Below are 16,687 nucleotides of genomic sequence, written 5' to 3'. Positions count from 1 at the left end.
GTGTGTGAAGTCTACCAATCCGCACACTGGCCAGCGTGGTAGACTATGGCCAAAACCTGAGGTCATAGTCCACTGCGCTGGCCAAGTGTGTATTAGCAGACTTTACACACCTTTGAACACATTATCAGGCATGCTGGGTTTTCTTTACAGGCATATTTTTCTTCACAGTTAAAGCAAATTTATTTATTTACTAGCTAAACCGCCCTGGCTTCGCTCGGGTGGAGTTTAGAAAATTGAGGGGGAGGTTGAATTGAATTTTTCTCTCCGTAAGAACCATCCTCGTACTTCAAGGAATATTATAAAAAAAGAATTAGCGAAGTCGGTTCAGCGGTTCTCGAGATTTGCGATGAGCAACACATTTGGTGATTCATTTTTATATTATAGATTAATTCAGATACAAGTTAGCCCTTGACTGCAATCTTACCTGATGGTAAGTGATGATCCAGTCTAAGATGGAAGCGGGCTACCCTGAAAGGGGTATGGCAGTTTTTAGTAAACCCATGCCCGTGTGGTACCATTAAATCGCTTGGCAGTCCCGGTTCCCGGTCTTGATGCTGTCTCCCTGATATGACACGGGCTAATGTGTCAACGGGGCTAATGTGTGATATGACACGGGGCTAATGTGTCAACGCACGTTGCTTACCACATAAAAGTAATAAATTATTTTGAAACGTAAAAAGAATCTGCTCTAATTGCCGAGGTGCGCACTAAACTAAAACTAAAAAGACGTAACCGGAAGGCTGGCAGTTATCTTGCCCAGTTTTAATAGCCTGCTCATTAAAAAAGTTAATAATTCTGCCGGCATTCTAGGCACTTTTCAGTTGTGTGGATGTTTTAGATCATACGTTATTGCATACCTATTTTACTAATCTATACTTCTATACTATATATAATATTATAAAAAGGTAATGTCGTTAAGTTTGTTTGTAGGGAGTAATCTCTGGAACTACTGAACCGATTTAGAAAATTCTTTCACCAATAGAAAGCTACATTATTCCTGAGTGACATAGGCTATATTATATACACGCGAAGCCGCGGGGATCAGCTAGTTTATTTATAAACTAGCGCTTGGTTGCAATTACATCTGCTGGCAAGTGGTGATGCAGCCTAAGATGGAGCCCGCTTGCCTAGAAGATTCCTATTCACTATTGAATATTATATTGAATAGTGAATAAGAATCTTGAATACTGTTGCTGAAAGGACGTAGTGGAACCATAAATAAGGAATTAATTTTAATTTTGATAGTACCTAAACAGTAAAATTATTTTAAATAGTTTTTGTTGGTAGATACAGTTGGTACTTGTTAATTTAATGTAAAAAGTGATATCCAACTCTATATGCGTTCCACTGTTTAAAGAGGTCATCATGGAGTGCTAATAATGCAAAGAGGTGGTATAAAATTTTATAATAAAATTTCAGTGTTTAAATTTGATGCAATTTGGTTTATTCTATGACTATACATTGATTCAATTAAACGAACATTCAATAAATAGTCCACATTCATTTCGTGATACACGATACTTATAACTAAAAATATTAACTTAAAAAAATCATAAGAAAAACAAAACCATAATTACATAAATAAATAACAAAGAGATCAATATTGGTAACTATAAAAAGTACATAAAATACTTACGAAGACATACACAACATAAATATAACATATTACTATAAGAAGCTAATAATAATGTTACTTAGCAAATTAAATTAATAGTGTTGCTGAGCAAACAAAAACATTAAAAAAACAAAGAAAATACATATTATGCTATCATACATATAAAAATGAATATAATAATGTACTTATATGAACTCAAAAATTAATAAAATAGAAATATAAAAAATATATCATAAAGCATATTAATAAATACGAAATAAAAATAACCATAATAGACTGGAATAATAAAAAAGAAAAGATGCAGTTATATCACAACAAGAACTGGCCAAATAATATACTTTATATTATTAAATACTATATATACTTTGTACTATTTATTATTTTATATAATATTATACTATGTATTCAATATATTTTATAGTATAATTATGTATATTTAAAATATATAAAAAAATAAAACTTAAAAGTAATGCAAACCAAAAACAAATCCTTTTCAGTCAGATTACTGAACAAAACGTCAAATCAAACAAAACAAAATATAATAAAATGACCGAAAAGAAACAAACAATAATAATAAAAAATTGTAAAACATATCGCATACACACACACACACAAATAAATTAACATTCGTAATAAATTATTATTTGTTAAATATTAAACCCGGGTTACTTATTTGGTAAAGTTATTGCTTGTAGGCGGAATATGCCAGGTTGTTGGCTTCCTCTCTTGACCTGGACCAGCCACCTTCCCAACCACTCGGGGCGGGGTGGTGATGATGTTCATGAGGAGAGTGTTCCTCATGAGTTGTGATTACGTATTCCTCCTGGGAATGATGCTTCTTGGCTGCGATGAGAGCCTTGATGATGGCAATGATTTTGGCGACGAAGGCAAGCTTGGCAAGGATTGCAAGCTTGGCGACTGAGGCGGCGATGATCAAGAGGGCAATAACCACGAGAGCGATCGCTTTAATTTTACCCAAGATTGCGAGAGGGATGAGGAGCTTGAGTTTCTTCTTGAGCTGCTTCTTCTTCTTGCCACGGCCTTCGTCAACTAGAATGAAACAAAAGCACCTTAAAACAGAACAGTTTAAATTAGAGACTTTGTTCCTATCTTATAAGAGGATAGCAAAATATTAAAACTAGAACATTTTAAGTTTTTTTATAAATCTAAGCAAATATCTAATGCAGTGCGTAATAAACATAGCACTGCTTCGAAAACATCAGAAGAAACAGACTATGAGCGATTGGTTTGGATGTTTCAAATGCGTTGAAAGTTGTTGTGTAGGTCCCTGGTTCATGAGTGATTGGTCAAGGAAATTAAAAAAAATGCGAGTCCCTTTTTAAGATTGAACTATGTTAATACAGACTAGCCATCTACCCTGGCTTCCCACGGGTAGCTTATTACAATTTTCGTATGGATCTCTAATTTAAAATAAATAGCCTATATCACTTGGGGATAATGTCGCTCTCTAATGGTGAAAGAATTTTTGAAACCGGTCTTGTAGTTTTTGAGTTTATTCGATACAAACATACAAAAATACAAATTTTTCTTTTTTATGATATTAGTGTAGATAAAAGGACTATTTCAAACAAAGCCCGTATTATATGTACCGTTCAAAATAAGTATGAAACTGGACTGGTAAGATGTAAGCAAAAATGAGTAGCAGACCGCAAAAATTGTTGTTCGAAATTACCCGTCTTGTGCGTAGCGTAGTACTATATTATAAAGCTCGTTGATTAAAAAAAATACGATAAAATGTAATCAATAAATAAAGTTGTATACACATAACATTCACTACCAATAAATTATATGTCATTATAATCATGTATACAAATGATTGTAAAATATGTAAGCTTTGTATATTGTATATGAAAGTTCAAATATCCATAATTTAAAATGAAAGTAAATAGCATTAACATACGCGTAACTGTACAAGTTATGCGTGAAAGCAAAACATCTGCTTAACATAGTAATATATAAGATATTAAGATGAGAATAATTATTAAAATTTCATTAATTTTTGTGATTTTCCGTTGGCCTACAATCAACATTTGACTACCAACTTAACCAGAAATACCTTTGTTTTGCATGTGAATGGATAATTTAGGATGAACAAAAGATGTCTGTTTTTGTGTGAGACCAAGACTAATTAAATATACGATAAAGAAACAAAATATATAATTTAGGTCTTGATTTCATCGCAACATAAATTCGTCTATAAATAAAAATATAAAATGAGTTGCTATATTAAATGTTATTGGGTGAGACAACGAATTTATTAAATATACAATGAAAAACTAAAATATTATAATAATTAAGGTTTTGATTACATCGCAACTTAAAATCGTCTATAAATAAATATATTAAATGAGCTGAAATATTGTTACAGAAACAGATCAATTAATCACATAAACTCAAGAGAGTTTCTGGATGTCAAGCGGAAAAATGTTCAATTATTATTTGGTTGAAATAAAGAATTAAAAAAAATGTATTTATATTTTAAATTGATTAACAATCATATATTTTATCGGTTAAATAATATGAGTGACAAAGAAAATACAACCTTCATAAGTTACCTCCTTGCTAAGACCAATTTTTTAAAGCCACCTAGTGCAAACTATATTTCCGAGCATAAAAAGTTTCGAAGTTTAAAATGAAACCATGTTCGACATTTGATTTACATTTCGCTGCGAATGTAATGGCTTGAACATTCGATTCGCATACGAAATGAGCGTCCATTTCCGAACGAGTATATAAAATGATAATTAGCGGGAAGCCTTTGAGATAAAAAATGGAGAGATTTTAAAGTTCGAAACCAGTATCTTTGACACACTTATATAGACCTTTCCACGACGCATTTCACTCTTACGCAATTTACGGAACATTAATTCGTGACCGGTCTTCGTCTGGATATATCTCCCTTAACTGTATCTGAGAGAAAATGTACACCTATGTTTAAGATTTAACCGACTTAAAAAATAAGTTATATATTCGATCCGTATATATGTATGAATGTTCGCGATTGTCTCAAAGACCAATGAAACTATTTTAATATGTTTTTCAAACGATTTTGATCATTTCTTCACTATCGTAATTGTAATCGTACTTATACTTTAAACCAGTAAGCTCATAACTTCAAATTCTGCAAATCATACTTTATAGCATAATCGCCACTTCACTTTATCGACTAAGATGTAAATTTCGCTTAAATGTAATGCTTATACCTACAATCACATTCCTTTAAACTAGCTGATGCCCGTGACTTCATCAGCATGGATTTGGTTTCTAATAATCTCGTGGAAACTCTTTAATTTCCGGGATGAAAAGTAGCCTATCACGCTCTTGGTTTTTAAATACATTCATACAAAAAATCAATTCATCCCGTTGCTCTGCTGCAAACACTGTCGCATTTTAATAAGGGTTGTTATAGTTGTACTATAGAATTATTATTTTTGAATTCAGATATACAATACAATAGCTTGTTTAACACCATGAATCATAAAATATGATGCGTATAACAACACTTTTAGTTATAAATTTTTGACTGAAAAATTCACTACTTTTCGAAAATAATTTTGTAAAATAAATAAATTTTACATTCGCGAATTAATCGTGATAAGAGTTATCTATCTTTAACAACCTCGTATTTCTGACATAATAATTTTTTTAATTTATTAAATGTAAATGTAAAATAAATATTGCATTCTTAAATTAATTCTGATAACTAACTTTAACAGACACATTATTCGGTCATAATAATTTTTAGTTCTTTTCTTTTTTATCTTTTATCAAATAAGCTTTTTACTAAAATCTTACCGTCTCCAAGAGCGCGGCTCTTGTCATCCTCTTCGTCACCACCATTGTAGCTGAATTCTAGATCACTCTTCTGCAGAAGATCAGTGGTGCTTTCCCACAGCCTTTCAGTGAGCTGTTTGTTCCTGATTTCGGGATCAGTTGATAGAGCTTCGAAGCTTCTGCCTTCCTTAGGGTTGTTGTTGTATATAGTAATACCATCAATGATGTCCAACTTGCGAACAGTTCCCAGACGCTCCGTCGCTTTGAGTGCGTGTTCCTGTAAAAAAAAAATCCTTTAAAAAAATATATTGAATCATTTATTATTCTGAAGAAAAGGGTTGTAGGTTGAGCCAATGATAAAGGTAAAAAACCTCATCAATGCTCTCCCATACGTTTTATGCATTAAAAAATCGGGAAAAAAGTATAAATTCTTCTGTTAGTTAATAATTTTAAGTGGTTATTTTTTAGGTAATTTATCATTCGAAGTCAAAATCAAATCAACTAAATTAAAGCGTATCCGTTTCATTTGTCTAACTTTTAATCTTTAAACCAATAAATTAGTAGCTATTTAAACGTATCAGATCTTACGATTAATAATAAAGCATTTAAAAATCACACTATTTTTAACAGATCATATAGATATTCACTACAATCCTTTGACAAGTTAATAACTTTTTAACAAATAAACAAACTGTAAAGCCAATTGACAACGCGAATTTGTTAATTGGCTTTATAGTTTATTTATTTGTTAAAAAGTTAATAACTTGTCAAACGATTGTAGTGAACATCAACTAATTTTTAAATGCTTGTAAAATGATGAGAATCTTATTGAAATATTTCTAAAGCCATCTGTAACTGTTGATGTATATGACGTAAACTTTACGTAATTTTGAAGCTCGTTGTAAAATAAGTTTGATTTAATTTGGGACCATTTTTCAACAACTTATAATATTTAACTCTGGAATAAATTAAACGTTTCGACAGTATTTGCATGAGAAATCTGCCAAATTGTAAAGTTTATTCGTAAGTCAAAGTTTATTTGGCGATTGAAAAATCAGTCCTTTATTAAATTAATAATATCACTGTCAAACTTGTCACTTTCAAAACGTCCATATTTGTAAAATTTTCAGAACACTTATTTACCTTGAGGCACAAACTCAAATCACTATTCATGCAATTCACAAAGTTTCCCGCCACTAAACGGAGCACTGAGTCCTCCTGAGCTACAGGGTTTGAGCTCACAACCACCACTGCACTTAAAAATATCACGAAAAACTTCATGTTTTGTTTGTTTTAGAACCACGTACTCAAGCGCACCGAATTCGACTGTGATGATCTGTTGATTGCTAGCAGTTTTTTATCTAAATTGTCCCCACTCTCCAGTTTCCGCGTATTAATATTTTTAAAGTAATCGATGCCTCTATAAGTCGTAGAAGACATTATGCCATAGTGAGTGACATAGTTATTCTTTCATTAATATTAATTTTTATAGAATAGCGCACGCAGTCATCTTTCTTTTGGTGGTTTTATGCAATAGATAGCACCCAATTAATTAAATCAAAAATTACAGTTATATCAATATTAATTAAAATACTATATAATTATTTATATATTGAAAGACACGTGACCTGTTTATGACAGCACATATGAAACGATTATGCTGGTTAAGCCACTTCAGTTGGTGACTGGATAGGTAACCGACTTTGGTGCTCCGTTTCCTCCGAACCTCGAAGAGCCGTCGATCGGGTTATTATTATGAACATAATAACTGTTTTACCGGTTTTTACCTAAGATTCGAAATCAAGTTCCTTTAGCTGAGTTGTGTGTGAAACGATCTGAGAACCATTTATTATCGAAAAAATACTTCTACCATTATATGATTAATTTATTGAAAATGGGTCACACATCTTAACAATAAGGAATACGATGCAGAGAGAAAGAGAGAGAAATTAGCTGCAAGTAGAGGTTTTCTGGGATAGGAAGGTAAATTAAAATAAATGATTATTTTCCAATTATTTTATTTGTCATAAATTAAATAAATTATACTGAGGTACTGATATGGCCACACACGCATTCTTTAATAAATATTTCACACACACAAACACACACATTCGACCATGGTATGGATTAATTCGAGAGTTGTCCAGTATACGCCAAACTTTGGGCGTCATTGACTTTTCTGCTCCATCCCTGAGCTGGTTCGTAGTTATAACCAGAATGCTCTTCATGGTGTGGTGTATAACTGACTGAAGACGATCCGTGGCTATTCTTTGAGAGCAGTTTCTTGATGACACTGAAGGCATTCAGGGCGAATGCAATCTTTCCAAGGAAAACAGCCTTGACCGCGGCGAACGCGATGATTCCCAGGAAGAGTGGCACCAGTGCGGCAAGCTTAAGTTTCAAAAGAAGTAGAAGAGGGAGGATCTTCTTGATCTTCTTTTTGCTTCCCTTCTTGCCACGACCTACAAAAATAAAAAATAATCATTACTTAGAAAAAATTCCTCATATAAATTCTCAGATGAAGACCCGTGTTCAGTAGTGGATTGGCGATGGGTTGATCATGATGATGATGATCTTAGATGCTGGATTTATCACAAAAAATTTACACGTGCCTTTCTTATAGTTTGAACTTAGTATACCTAAATACGTCTTAGTCATCAGAGGTAACAATGAAGGTACAGATGTAAATAGGTATATGGGAGAAAGCTCGCATTGTTTAACAAGTGTTACGTTTTAAGGTACATGTGCAATATTCTCAACACGAACTACAGTATGTTAGGCAAATATCGGTTTCTAAGGTTTTACTTGTTCAAGGGAAACCTAGTCTTAGTATTCTGTTCAAAGTAAAGTTCCATCCTTTTTAAGTAAGAAAGGAAAAGTTGTGTGAGCAGCTGTGGAGATGGATATATTATAAAATATGAATAGAGCCATCATCATCATCATCATGATCTACCCGTCGCCAGCTACTACTGAGCACGGTCTTTTATCAGAATGAGAAGATAGAGATGAGAAGATAGATAAAGTGGAACAATTAAATAACGCAAATAGAGATAAAATGAGTTTGACATTGAAAAATTGTTCGTTAACGCATAAATATAACAGTTTTTGCTCGCAAAAACTCAGGTTTCAAACTTGGTTCAGGATTTTAGGTACATGAAATGATGTAAAATATTCAAGAATTTTTAAAATATTGAGTACTATTTTTAAACAACCCTAAGTCTGACAACTATAAAAAGCAAACTTTTTGTAAAAATGACTGTAAAATGGTTTATAAATAGATCTGTTTACCTTCTTCGTCCAAATCTGTGGAGTCTTCACTATGGTCGGATAAACGTAACTGCAGTACATGGTTGTCGAGGAAGTCTCCAACATTGTTAGCTATTCTCTCTTCAACCTGCATTTCTCTGGTCTTTGGGTTTTCAGAAAGCGGTTCATAGCTGCGAGCGGACCGTGCTGACCCAGTGTTTATGAGCGTCATACCTTCGAAAAGGTTAATATCTTTCGTAATGGCCAATTTTTCTGTATACTTCAGTGCTTTTTCCTGAAAATAAAAACAAAATCCTAAAAATGGGCTTAATAAAAACTGCCATATACCTTCCAGGTTAGCCCGCTTCCATCTTAGACCGTACCATCACTTATCACCAGGTGAGATTGCAGTAAAAGGTAACTTAAAAAAAATTAACTTCGAAATTTTGCATTTTAAAATATGAAGCTTGTGAATTAAAGAGTGTAATTGCAATTAAATTTTACTCAATTTTAGCACTGTTTTAGGCCGTTTTGTTTGAAAATGACTTCAAATTTGTATTCAGTGATTGAATTCAATAACTTTTTTAACACAATTTTAGGCGGTTCGCTTGAAAATAAGTTCAGACTTGTATTCAGTACGATAAAAACACTCAGATTTAAAAAAAAGGTTTTGATCAGAAGGGTAATTACACCATTTTGTTCGCCAGCTCTTCATAATATATACAAACTTAATGTTCACGTTATTTTACTATAGCTATAAAGGAACATGACATTGCCGAAATGGGATGCACATTGTCGGAGCCATTGCATTTTTTGTACGCTCGAGAGTTATTTATTTCTTATGACAATACTTAATAACTCTGTATGTTAAAATAAATGTTTAATATTTTCTTACGTAAAGTGAAATAATGGAAGTTTTATGAATATGTAATGAGACAGATTTTGATGGATCTGAGTCACCTATAAAGTTATTTGGCATATCAACTTTTGGGATGTTATCGTCACATTGGGACTACAAATTATAATAGATTATAGAATATGTATTAGGTAAATCTACTTTTAAAGATTTACTGATACACAATTTATCGTAACAGTATTAGACAGTTTCACTTGTCAACCATGAGACAACTAAGTTCAGAAAAGGTCAATCTGCAACTCGACACATATAAATACTTATGTGTGTTAATACATATTGTATCATCACGTCAAGTATCATATTTACAAGACACACAGTCAACACTGTCGTATGCGAGTCCTTTACGATAGCTATTCCACAACACATCATATCACTTCAATGCACTTGTATCACTATTCACCTTCAAACAAAGCGACGTATCTTTTTCGATGCATTCGGAAACAACACCCACTAAGTTCTCATCTATACTCGAACTGTGATCCATTGGGTTACAATTCACTGACGCCAAAACGGCGATAAGGGCTATTCTTCTCCACATTTTTCCAAATTTTCTTCACCAAGGTCGACCGTTCGAATGCCAACGCTTGCTCGTTATGATATCTTCCCAAAAATGACAAAGAATATATCCTGCAACTCCCCACCATGGTATTGTTTAAATGACGTAAAATATGTGTGCATCGTTTGCTGACATATACTAACTGATGGTGTTGTAGGCTCAGTACATAAGGATAAGTAGAAGAATAAATATTTGATGTTAGAAAGCGAAGTTTGTTCACATCCAAATAAATACGCACTCTTTACGATGAAAGAAAAAGTGCGATTGTTTGAATTTTCATGTATACGTACTAAACACCATAAATATTTTATGTCCAACAAAACTTCATCCTAATTTTAAATATGTTAAAGCTCGAAATGCTTTGCATCTATCGATACGACTACATAATGCTCTTAGCATCACTTACGCTGGACCTGAACATGTTCTAAATTACATTAAACTGCTATAGGATTTCTGCAAACACAATACAGTTCATATTGCCGTGCACGATTATTTCAACTGTCATATCTTAATTCGAAATTCAAACAAAAATTACGAAATCTGTTTCGAAATTCGAAATAATAATAGAATAAAAAGTGAAATTTGTTTGTTCGCTATTGCATTACAACTGCCTAATTTTATATGTAGCTATTTTATAATTCTACGAGTTTGGGGTCAGTGTAGACTACGAGACAAACCGGTAAGGATTGTAGTGGTAAAACTTTCTGTCGTTATTTGGAGTCATTTCTACACAATGTCGGATAACGGCTGACATTCCTTAAAGCCTACAACAGAAACAATTGGCCACATTTCTGATGACTATCGTGAGATAAAATACTAAGCTGCCCGCACTCTATAACCGCCGCGCCCGCTAGGTTTTATTTGCCCAAGTTTTTGCCCATAGAGTAAGACGTATATTTACGTGAAATATTTTAATTTCAAATAATATAGAATAAACTCCCATACAAAATTAAATAAAGTCAAGTATATATTATATGCACTTCCGTACACGTACCTATTTAATTAAAATTGTAGGTACCAATTAACAATAATAATATTACTATTTAATAATTTGTGTAAGTTTTGTAAATGCATGCACCTATACCTATTTGAGTTAAAACATTAGAAAAACCAAGTCATATTTAATTGCTTAAAATGCACATAACCCCAAGTTTACACAATCAAGAGGGAATTTTTCCTTCAAATTTCAAATCTCTAGGTCCACTAGTCTGTGCGTAATTTGACAGTCAGCCAAATTATTGTTATTAAATAATATAGTTATATACCCGCGACTTCAGCCAAGACAACACAAATTTTAAACCTCTATTTTATGGGGTAGTACTTTCAACAATCCTTTCTTAGCGGATACCTACGTCATAATAGCTATCTGAATGCCAAATTTCAGTCCGAACCGTCTAGTAGTTTGAGCTGTACTTTAATAGATCAGTCAGTCAGTCAGTCAGTCTTTTCCTTTTATATATTTAGATTTGTATAGTAAATTACGTTCAAGTATGACGAGTTATGTATTTCAATTATATTGATTGCGTTGTCCCACGATTTTCTGGTTCGTAACTGGTTGCTTATAATCGATTCACATTAGGAACAGCTGAGAGTTATATAAAATCGATATTATATTATACGCAATAAAGAAAAGTTTTTATATTTATTGGTCTAACTAATGATTACATTTCCGATTTTTTTAATTTGTAAGAAGCGAAAGTCGTTTTATGGGATTCGAACTATTTGTAAACGTATCATAACTTTATTTTACACGAATTTTTATCACCTTATTTTATAAAATACAACGTTGAGCTAAATCGCAGTAATCCTAATAAAATCAAGCGTAATAAGGTCAAGTGCGAGTCGGACTCACACATGCAGGGTTTCGTACCATCGTATAAGAAATAACACTTTTTTTTAATTTTCACGGCGGCCATTTTGGTATTTTTATTATTTGTAGTATAGCGGCAATAGAAATTTTCAAATTTTGTGAAAATTTCAACTCTCTACCTATTACGGTTCACGAGATACCTACAACCTGCTGATAGATAGACGGATGGATGGACGGACGGACAGCAGAGGCTTAGTAATAGGGTCCCTTCAGCGCCCTTCCGGTACAAAATCCTAAACTCAAAGGTCTAGATATATATTTTAAAAATAAATATTTACGATTTTTTCGAAACAAAGTCGTCAATCGAAAAGTAGGTCCTGGTTGCCCCTGGTCCAAAGGTGCTCATCAAGATAGCAGCTGGTAGAATTATTATTATCCTTTTTAGCGGATGTATACATTACTATTTTTTTTCAGGTAGGCCCCAGAACGCGGATTATGGTCCCAACATGAGCTAAATTCGGTAATGGATACCGTCGTCGTCAACTAATAGACATCCTCTGCTGGATATAGGTAGAGATAGGTTCCCTCCCCAATTACCATCGTGACCTGTCGCGGACTATATGTCTCCTGCTTATTGCCAATTCAGCTTCACGTCTCACTAAACTGTGTCGGTGTTCGATTCCCGGCAGGCGTTTGGTATTTTATAACTTTTAAATTTCTGGTCTGGTCTGTTGTGAGAGGCTTCGGCCGTGGCTAGTTACCACCCTACTGGCAAAACCGTTCAGTCAAGCGATTTAGCGTTCCAGTACGATGCCGTGTAGAAAAACCAAAGGGGTATGGGTTTAATAAAAACTGCCATACCCCTTCCAGGTTAGCCCGCATCCATCTTAGACTGCATCGTCACTTACCACCAGGTGAGATTGCAGTCAAGGGCTAACTTGTATCTGAATAAAATAAAATAAAATGTCGGTTACTTTAGTTCTCCTACGGATATCCTCATTTCTGATTTGATCACGCGTAGAGAAACTCCAAGCATAGCTCTCTCCATCGCCCGCTGAGTGACTAAGCTTTGAGGCCTATACGTAGCGACCATGTCTCGGTTTAGTTATAAAGCTCAAACTCACACAGTCGAAGTCGTGGGCAAAATTAGTATGATTACAACTGCCTTCACATTCACTCTAGTGAACATCCATACCCTTATTTATCCGTACTCCGTACCCTTATATAAATGCGAAAGTGTTTGTTGGTTTGTTGGTTTGTCCTTCAATCACGTCGCAACGGTGCAATGAATTGACGTGATTTTTTGCATGGGTATAGATAAAGACCTGGAGAGTGGCATAGGCTACTTTTTATTCCGGAAAATCAAAGAGTTTCCACGGGATTTTTAAAAAAAACCTAATTCCACGTAGACGCAGTCGCGGGCATCATCTAGTCAGTACCCTTATTATAAATGCGAAAGTGTGTTTATTTGTTGGTTTATTGGTTTGTTGGTTTGTTGGTTTGTCCTTCAATCACGTCGCAACAGAGCAACGGATCGACGTGATTTCTTGCATGGGTATACTTTAAGACCTGAAGAGTGGCATAAACTAGTTTTTATCTCGAAAAATCAAAGAGTTCCTAAAGGATTTTTAAAAACCTAAATCCACGCGTATGTAGTCGCGGGCATCAGCTAGTTTGTATAATTTTTTCATCAATATACAGACATGACTTCAATATGTAACGGACCTATAGGTAGGCCATAAAATTTTACACCATGACACTCAGTTGCAAAATTATTCATGCAACTTTCACTCTTAATTATAATATGGGGTTTGGGCGGCAGTCGTTTGTGGAATTAAACTTAATGATTTAAGATTTTGACAGCAAATATAAATCATACGTAATTAAAGCTAGAATTTAGACCCAAATCCTGTAAAACTACAATAGAATAGAATAGAATGTTTTTTTATTCATGTAAACTTTTTACAAGTGCTTATGAATAGTCAGGTAGTTTTAATTTACCACTGGTTCGGAATGCCGTTCCTAAAGAACCAGCAAGAAACCCGGCGGATGCTCTTTTTAACTTTTCTTAAATTATTTATATCTACTTATTACCTATTACATACTTTTTACTATTTACAACTAACTGACTTAAACTTAAATAACCTACTTTATTTAAAACTTAACAAAAACGTTGTGGCCCTTATTAACTCGCCCAGTGAGCAGCTGAACAGGTCGATGTGTTCAGTTAATTAATAACATCAAGTCAGGCATCGCTTATACGAAAAAATAGAGCAATTCAAAAAAGTCCTAGAACTAGGTTAGCAGTCAAGTTCATAGACGGTGGCAATGAATTATTATAAAACGATTAAGTAATGTAACAAGTGTATACTGCACGTAACTCGCGCGTTACATTGCATCTGTGTGCTTAGTACGAGATATTTTTATGTCTCACCAACGTTGATTGTATTCGAGTGTTGAAACACTTTAGCGTTATAGTAAACGAGCTGCGCGATTGCGGGAGAATGACAGCTACAATGTTACGATTGCAATCATCTCTGAATGGTTAACCCTCGCTCACTATTGGCTACAATGCATTGTTGCAACAAGAATCTCACAAATTCAGCCAATCAGAACAATTGAGATTGTAATAATGATTGATGCAGGTTTTAGACAATCGCCTTATCTTGACCTGCCTTATTATAGAGCTCAAGTTTGTCTACAGCCAGCGCTCCAAGCGGACACGTTGCGAAATTAAAATCAGTGGTATTGAATTTTTGACTTCAATTCAAGGATCTTGCGATCCATTTTACTTTGACGTTATTGTGTTTCGACTCTCAAATACTATCAACGTTGGCGAGAAGTAAAATCTCATACTAAGCGTACTGGTGAAAGTGACGCGCCGATTCCCCGATTCACCGCGGACGCATGAGGTCAGGCGTCTTTTTTTTTTTGAAAATGATGCAATCCTCTTGTGAATGTACGAATTTGTAATGGAATGGAATTGTTTATTTGTTTGAATATGGGATGACAAGATGTTTACAATACAGAGTTAAACCAACATAATCCAGTCAGCCAGCCATGTGGTTACAAAATCATACCATCATCATCACCATCATCATCAACCGATAGAAGTCCACTAAACATAGGTCTCTTGTAGGGACTTCCACGCGGCACAGTCTTGCGCCGCCTGAGTCCAGCGGCTCCCTGCGACTCGCTAACTATGGGCCTCATAAAAAAGCTCAGAGTCACTCAGCGGGCGATGGACACAGCTATGCTTGGGGTTTCTCTACGTGATCAAATCAGAAATGAGGAGATCCGTAGGACAACTAGAGTAACCGACATAGCTCAATGGATTGCGAAGCCGAAGTGGCAATAGGCAGAGCACATAGTTCGTAAAACCGATAGACATTGGGGTCCCAAGGTGCTGGAATAGCTACCTCGCACCAGAACACGCAGCGTTGGAAGATCCGCCACTAAGTAGACGGACATCAGACGAGCAGGAGGCGTAGGATCGTGGCGTGTGGAAGTCCCTACAACCTATATCTAGCAGTGGACGTATATCGGTTGATGACGATGATGATGATTAAGAGAGATGATAAATCAAAAACAAAACGGTAAGCTATAAAAAACGTGAAGAAAGCGGTATATCTGTGATTGATATTATCTATGATCATAAAGTAAACTCTTCTGTTTTAGTACACTTGATAACGCACGTAAGCTAAAATTTTACGATGTCTTGCTCGTAAAATAAATCTTCAAAAAACCCTTTAAATAGAAAGCTAAGGTCTCAAAGAAAAACCTATTGACCTTCTTTGTTAATGATTTTGAGAGAAAAGCAATAAATTCATGATGATGCTCGCGAACTAGTAAAGTATTGAAAAAAAGAAATCGACTGTCCTAAAATTATTTGTTAAAGGTCTCAAAGTTCGTCAGTGAGTCCACTTTGAATGTTCTCGTATATAACGCCAATATGAGGATCGAAGAGGCTCCCGGCGACTCGTCTGATGTCGTCCGTCCACCTAGTGGGCGTAGTACTAATCTTAGCCCTTTTGAATGTAATTGTAATCACGCACAAGTTCATACCAAAATATGCTCACGACTTCGTCCGCGTGGACTACACAAATTTCAAACCTCTATTTTACCCCCTAGGGGTTGTATTTCACGTCATAATAGCTATCTGCATGCCAAATTTCAGCCCGATCCGTCCAGTAGTTTGAGCTGTGCGTTGATAGATCGGTCAGTCAGTTAATCCTTTTATACATTCAGAAGAAAAAGAAGATTAATAGATTCATTAAAATGAATGCATGAATGAATATAGTACTTTTACTATAAACACCACAAAATTAGTACAGACAAAGCAAAACAAAAATATAGGCAGTTACAATGTAATGGTCTTATGATCTCTTTCAAGCAACTAAAGTAGTATAAAGGACATAGCTTTAGAATTTTAGAGGTAGGTGGTGCAAGTATATAAATGGTATGTGAATGGGCAAGAATTAAATACAAGTACACGTATCATAAGAATGAGTTATGCTAATAAAAGGGTGGAAGGAGCCATAAATTTTAGTGTCACGCCTCGACGCGTAATGGGAGGTTCCGTAAGCATTCCATTGAGAAGAAAGTGCTGGATGACTCAAACACTTGGGCACGACCTTGAAGACAACCTGCGCGTTGGTCTACACGAGGTGGCATTTAGATTAGACAGGTGCTTCCAAAAAATCGTCGGCGAATCGGTGTCATGGCGGTAAAGATATATAATAAGATACC

General features: G+C 34.6%; 2 protein-coding genes across 2 annotated transcripts; both read right to left on the bottom strand.

The window, feature by feature from the left end:
• Window positions 1-2,280: 2,280 nt before the first annotated feature.
• On the bottom strand, window positions 2,281-6,726 carry LOC117993597 (uncharacterized). Its single transcript, XM_034981400.2, has 3 exons — window positions 6,554-6,726; window positions 5,432-5,687; window positions 2,281-2,665 (listed from the first exon to the last, which is right to left on the bottom strand). Exons 1-3 carry the CDS (start codon window positions 6,689-6,691, stop codon window positions 2,298-2,300), a joined length of 762 nt encoding a protein of 253 aa, XP_034837291.1. The 5' UTR covers window positions 6,692-6,726; the 3' UTR covers window positions 2,281-2,297.
• Window positions 6,727-7,462: 736 nt separating this feature from the next.
• Window positions 7,463-10,110, bottom strand: LOC117993636 (uncharacterized). The gene is made up of 3 exons (XM_034981437.2): window positions 9,973-10,110; window positions 8,699-8,951; window positions 7,463-7,872 (listed from the first exon to the last, which is right to left on the bottom strand). The coding sequence occupies exons 1-3, from the start codon at window positions 10,108-10,110 to the stop codon at window positions 7,538-7,540; spliced, it is 726 nt and encodes a 241-aa protein (XP_034837328.1). The 3' UTR covers window positions 7,463-7,537.
• Between the last annotated feature and the right edge of the window lie 6,577 nt (window positions 10,111-16,687).

This window comes from Maniola hyperantus, chromosome 24, assembly GCF_902806685.2.
Source record: "Maniola hyperantus chromosome 24, iAphHyp1.2, whole genome shotgun sequence".
Classification (NCBI taxonomy): domain Eukaryota; kingdom Metazoa; phylum Arthropoda; class Insecta; order Lepidoptera; family Nymphalidae; genus Maniola; species Maniola hyperantus.
The sequence above is the reverse complement of the archived record's forward strand: the minus strand, read 5'-3'. Positions and strand labels throughout refer to the sequence as shown.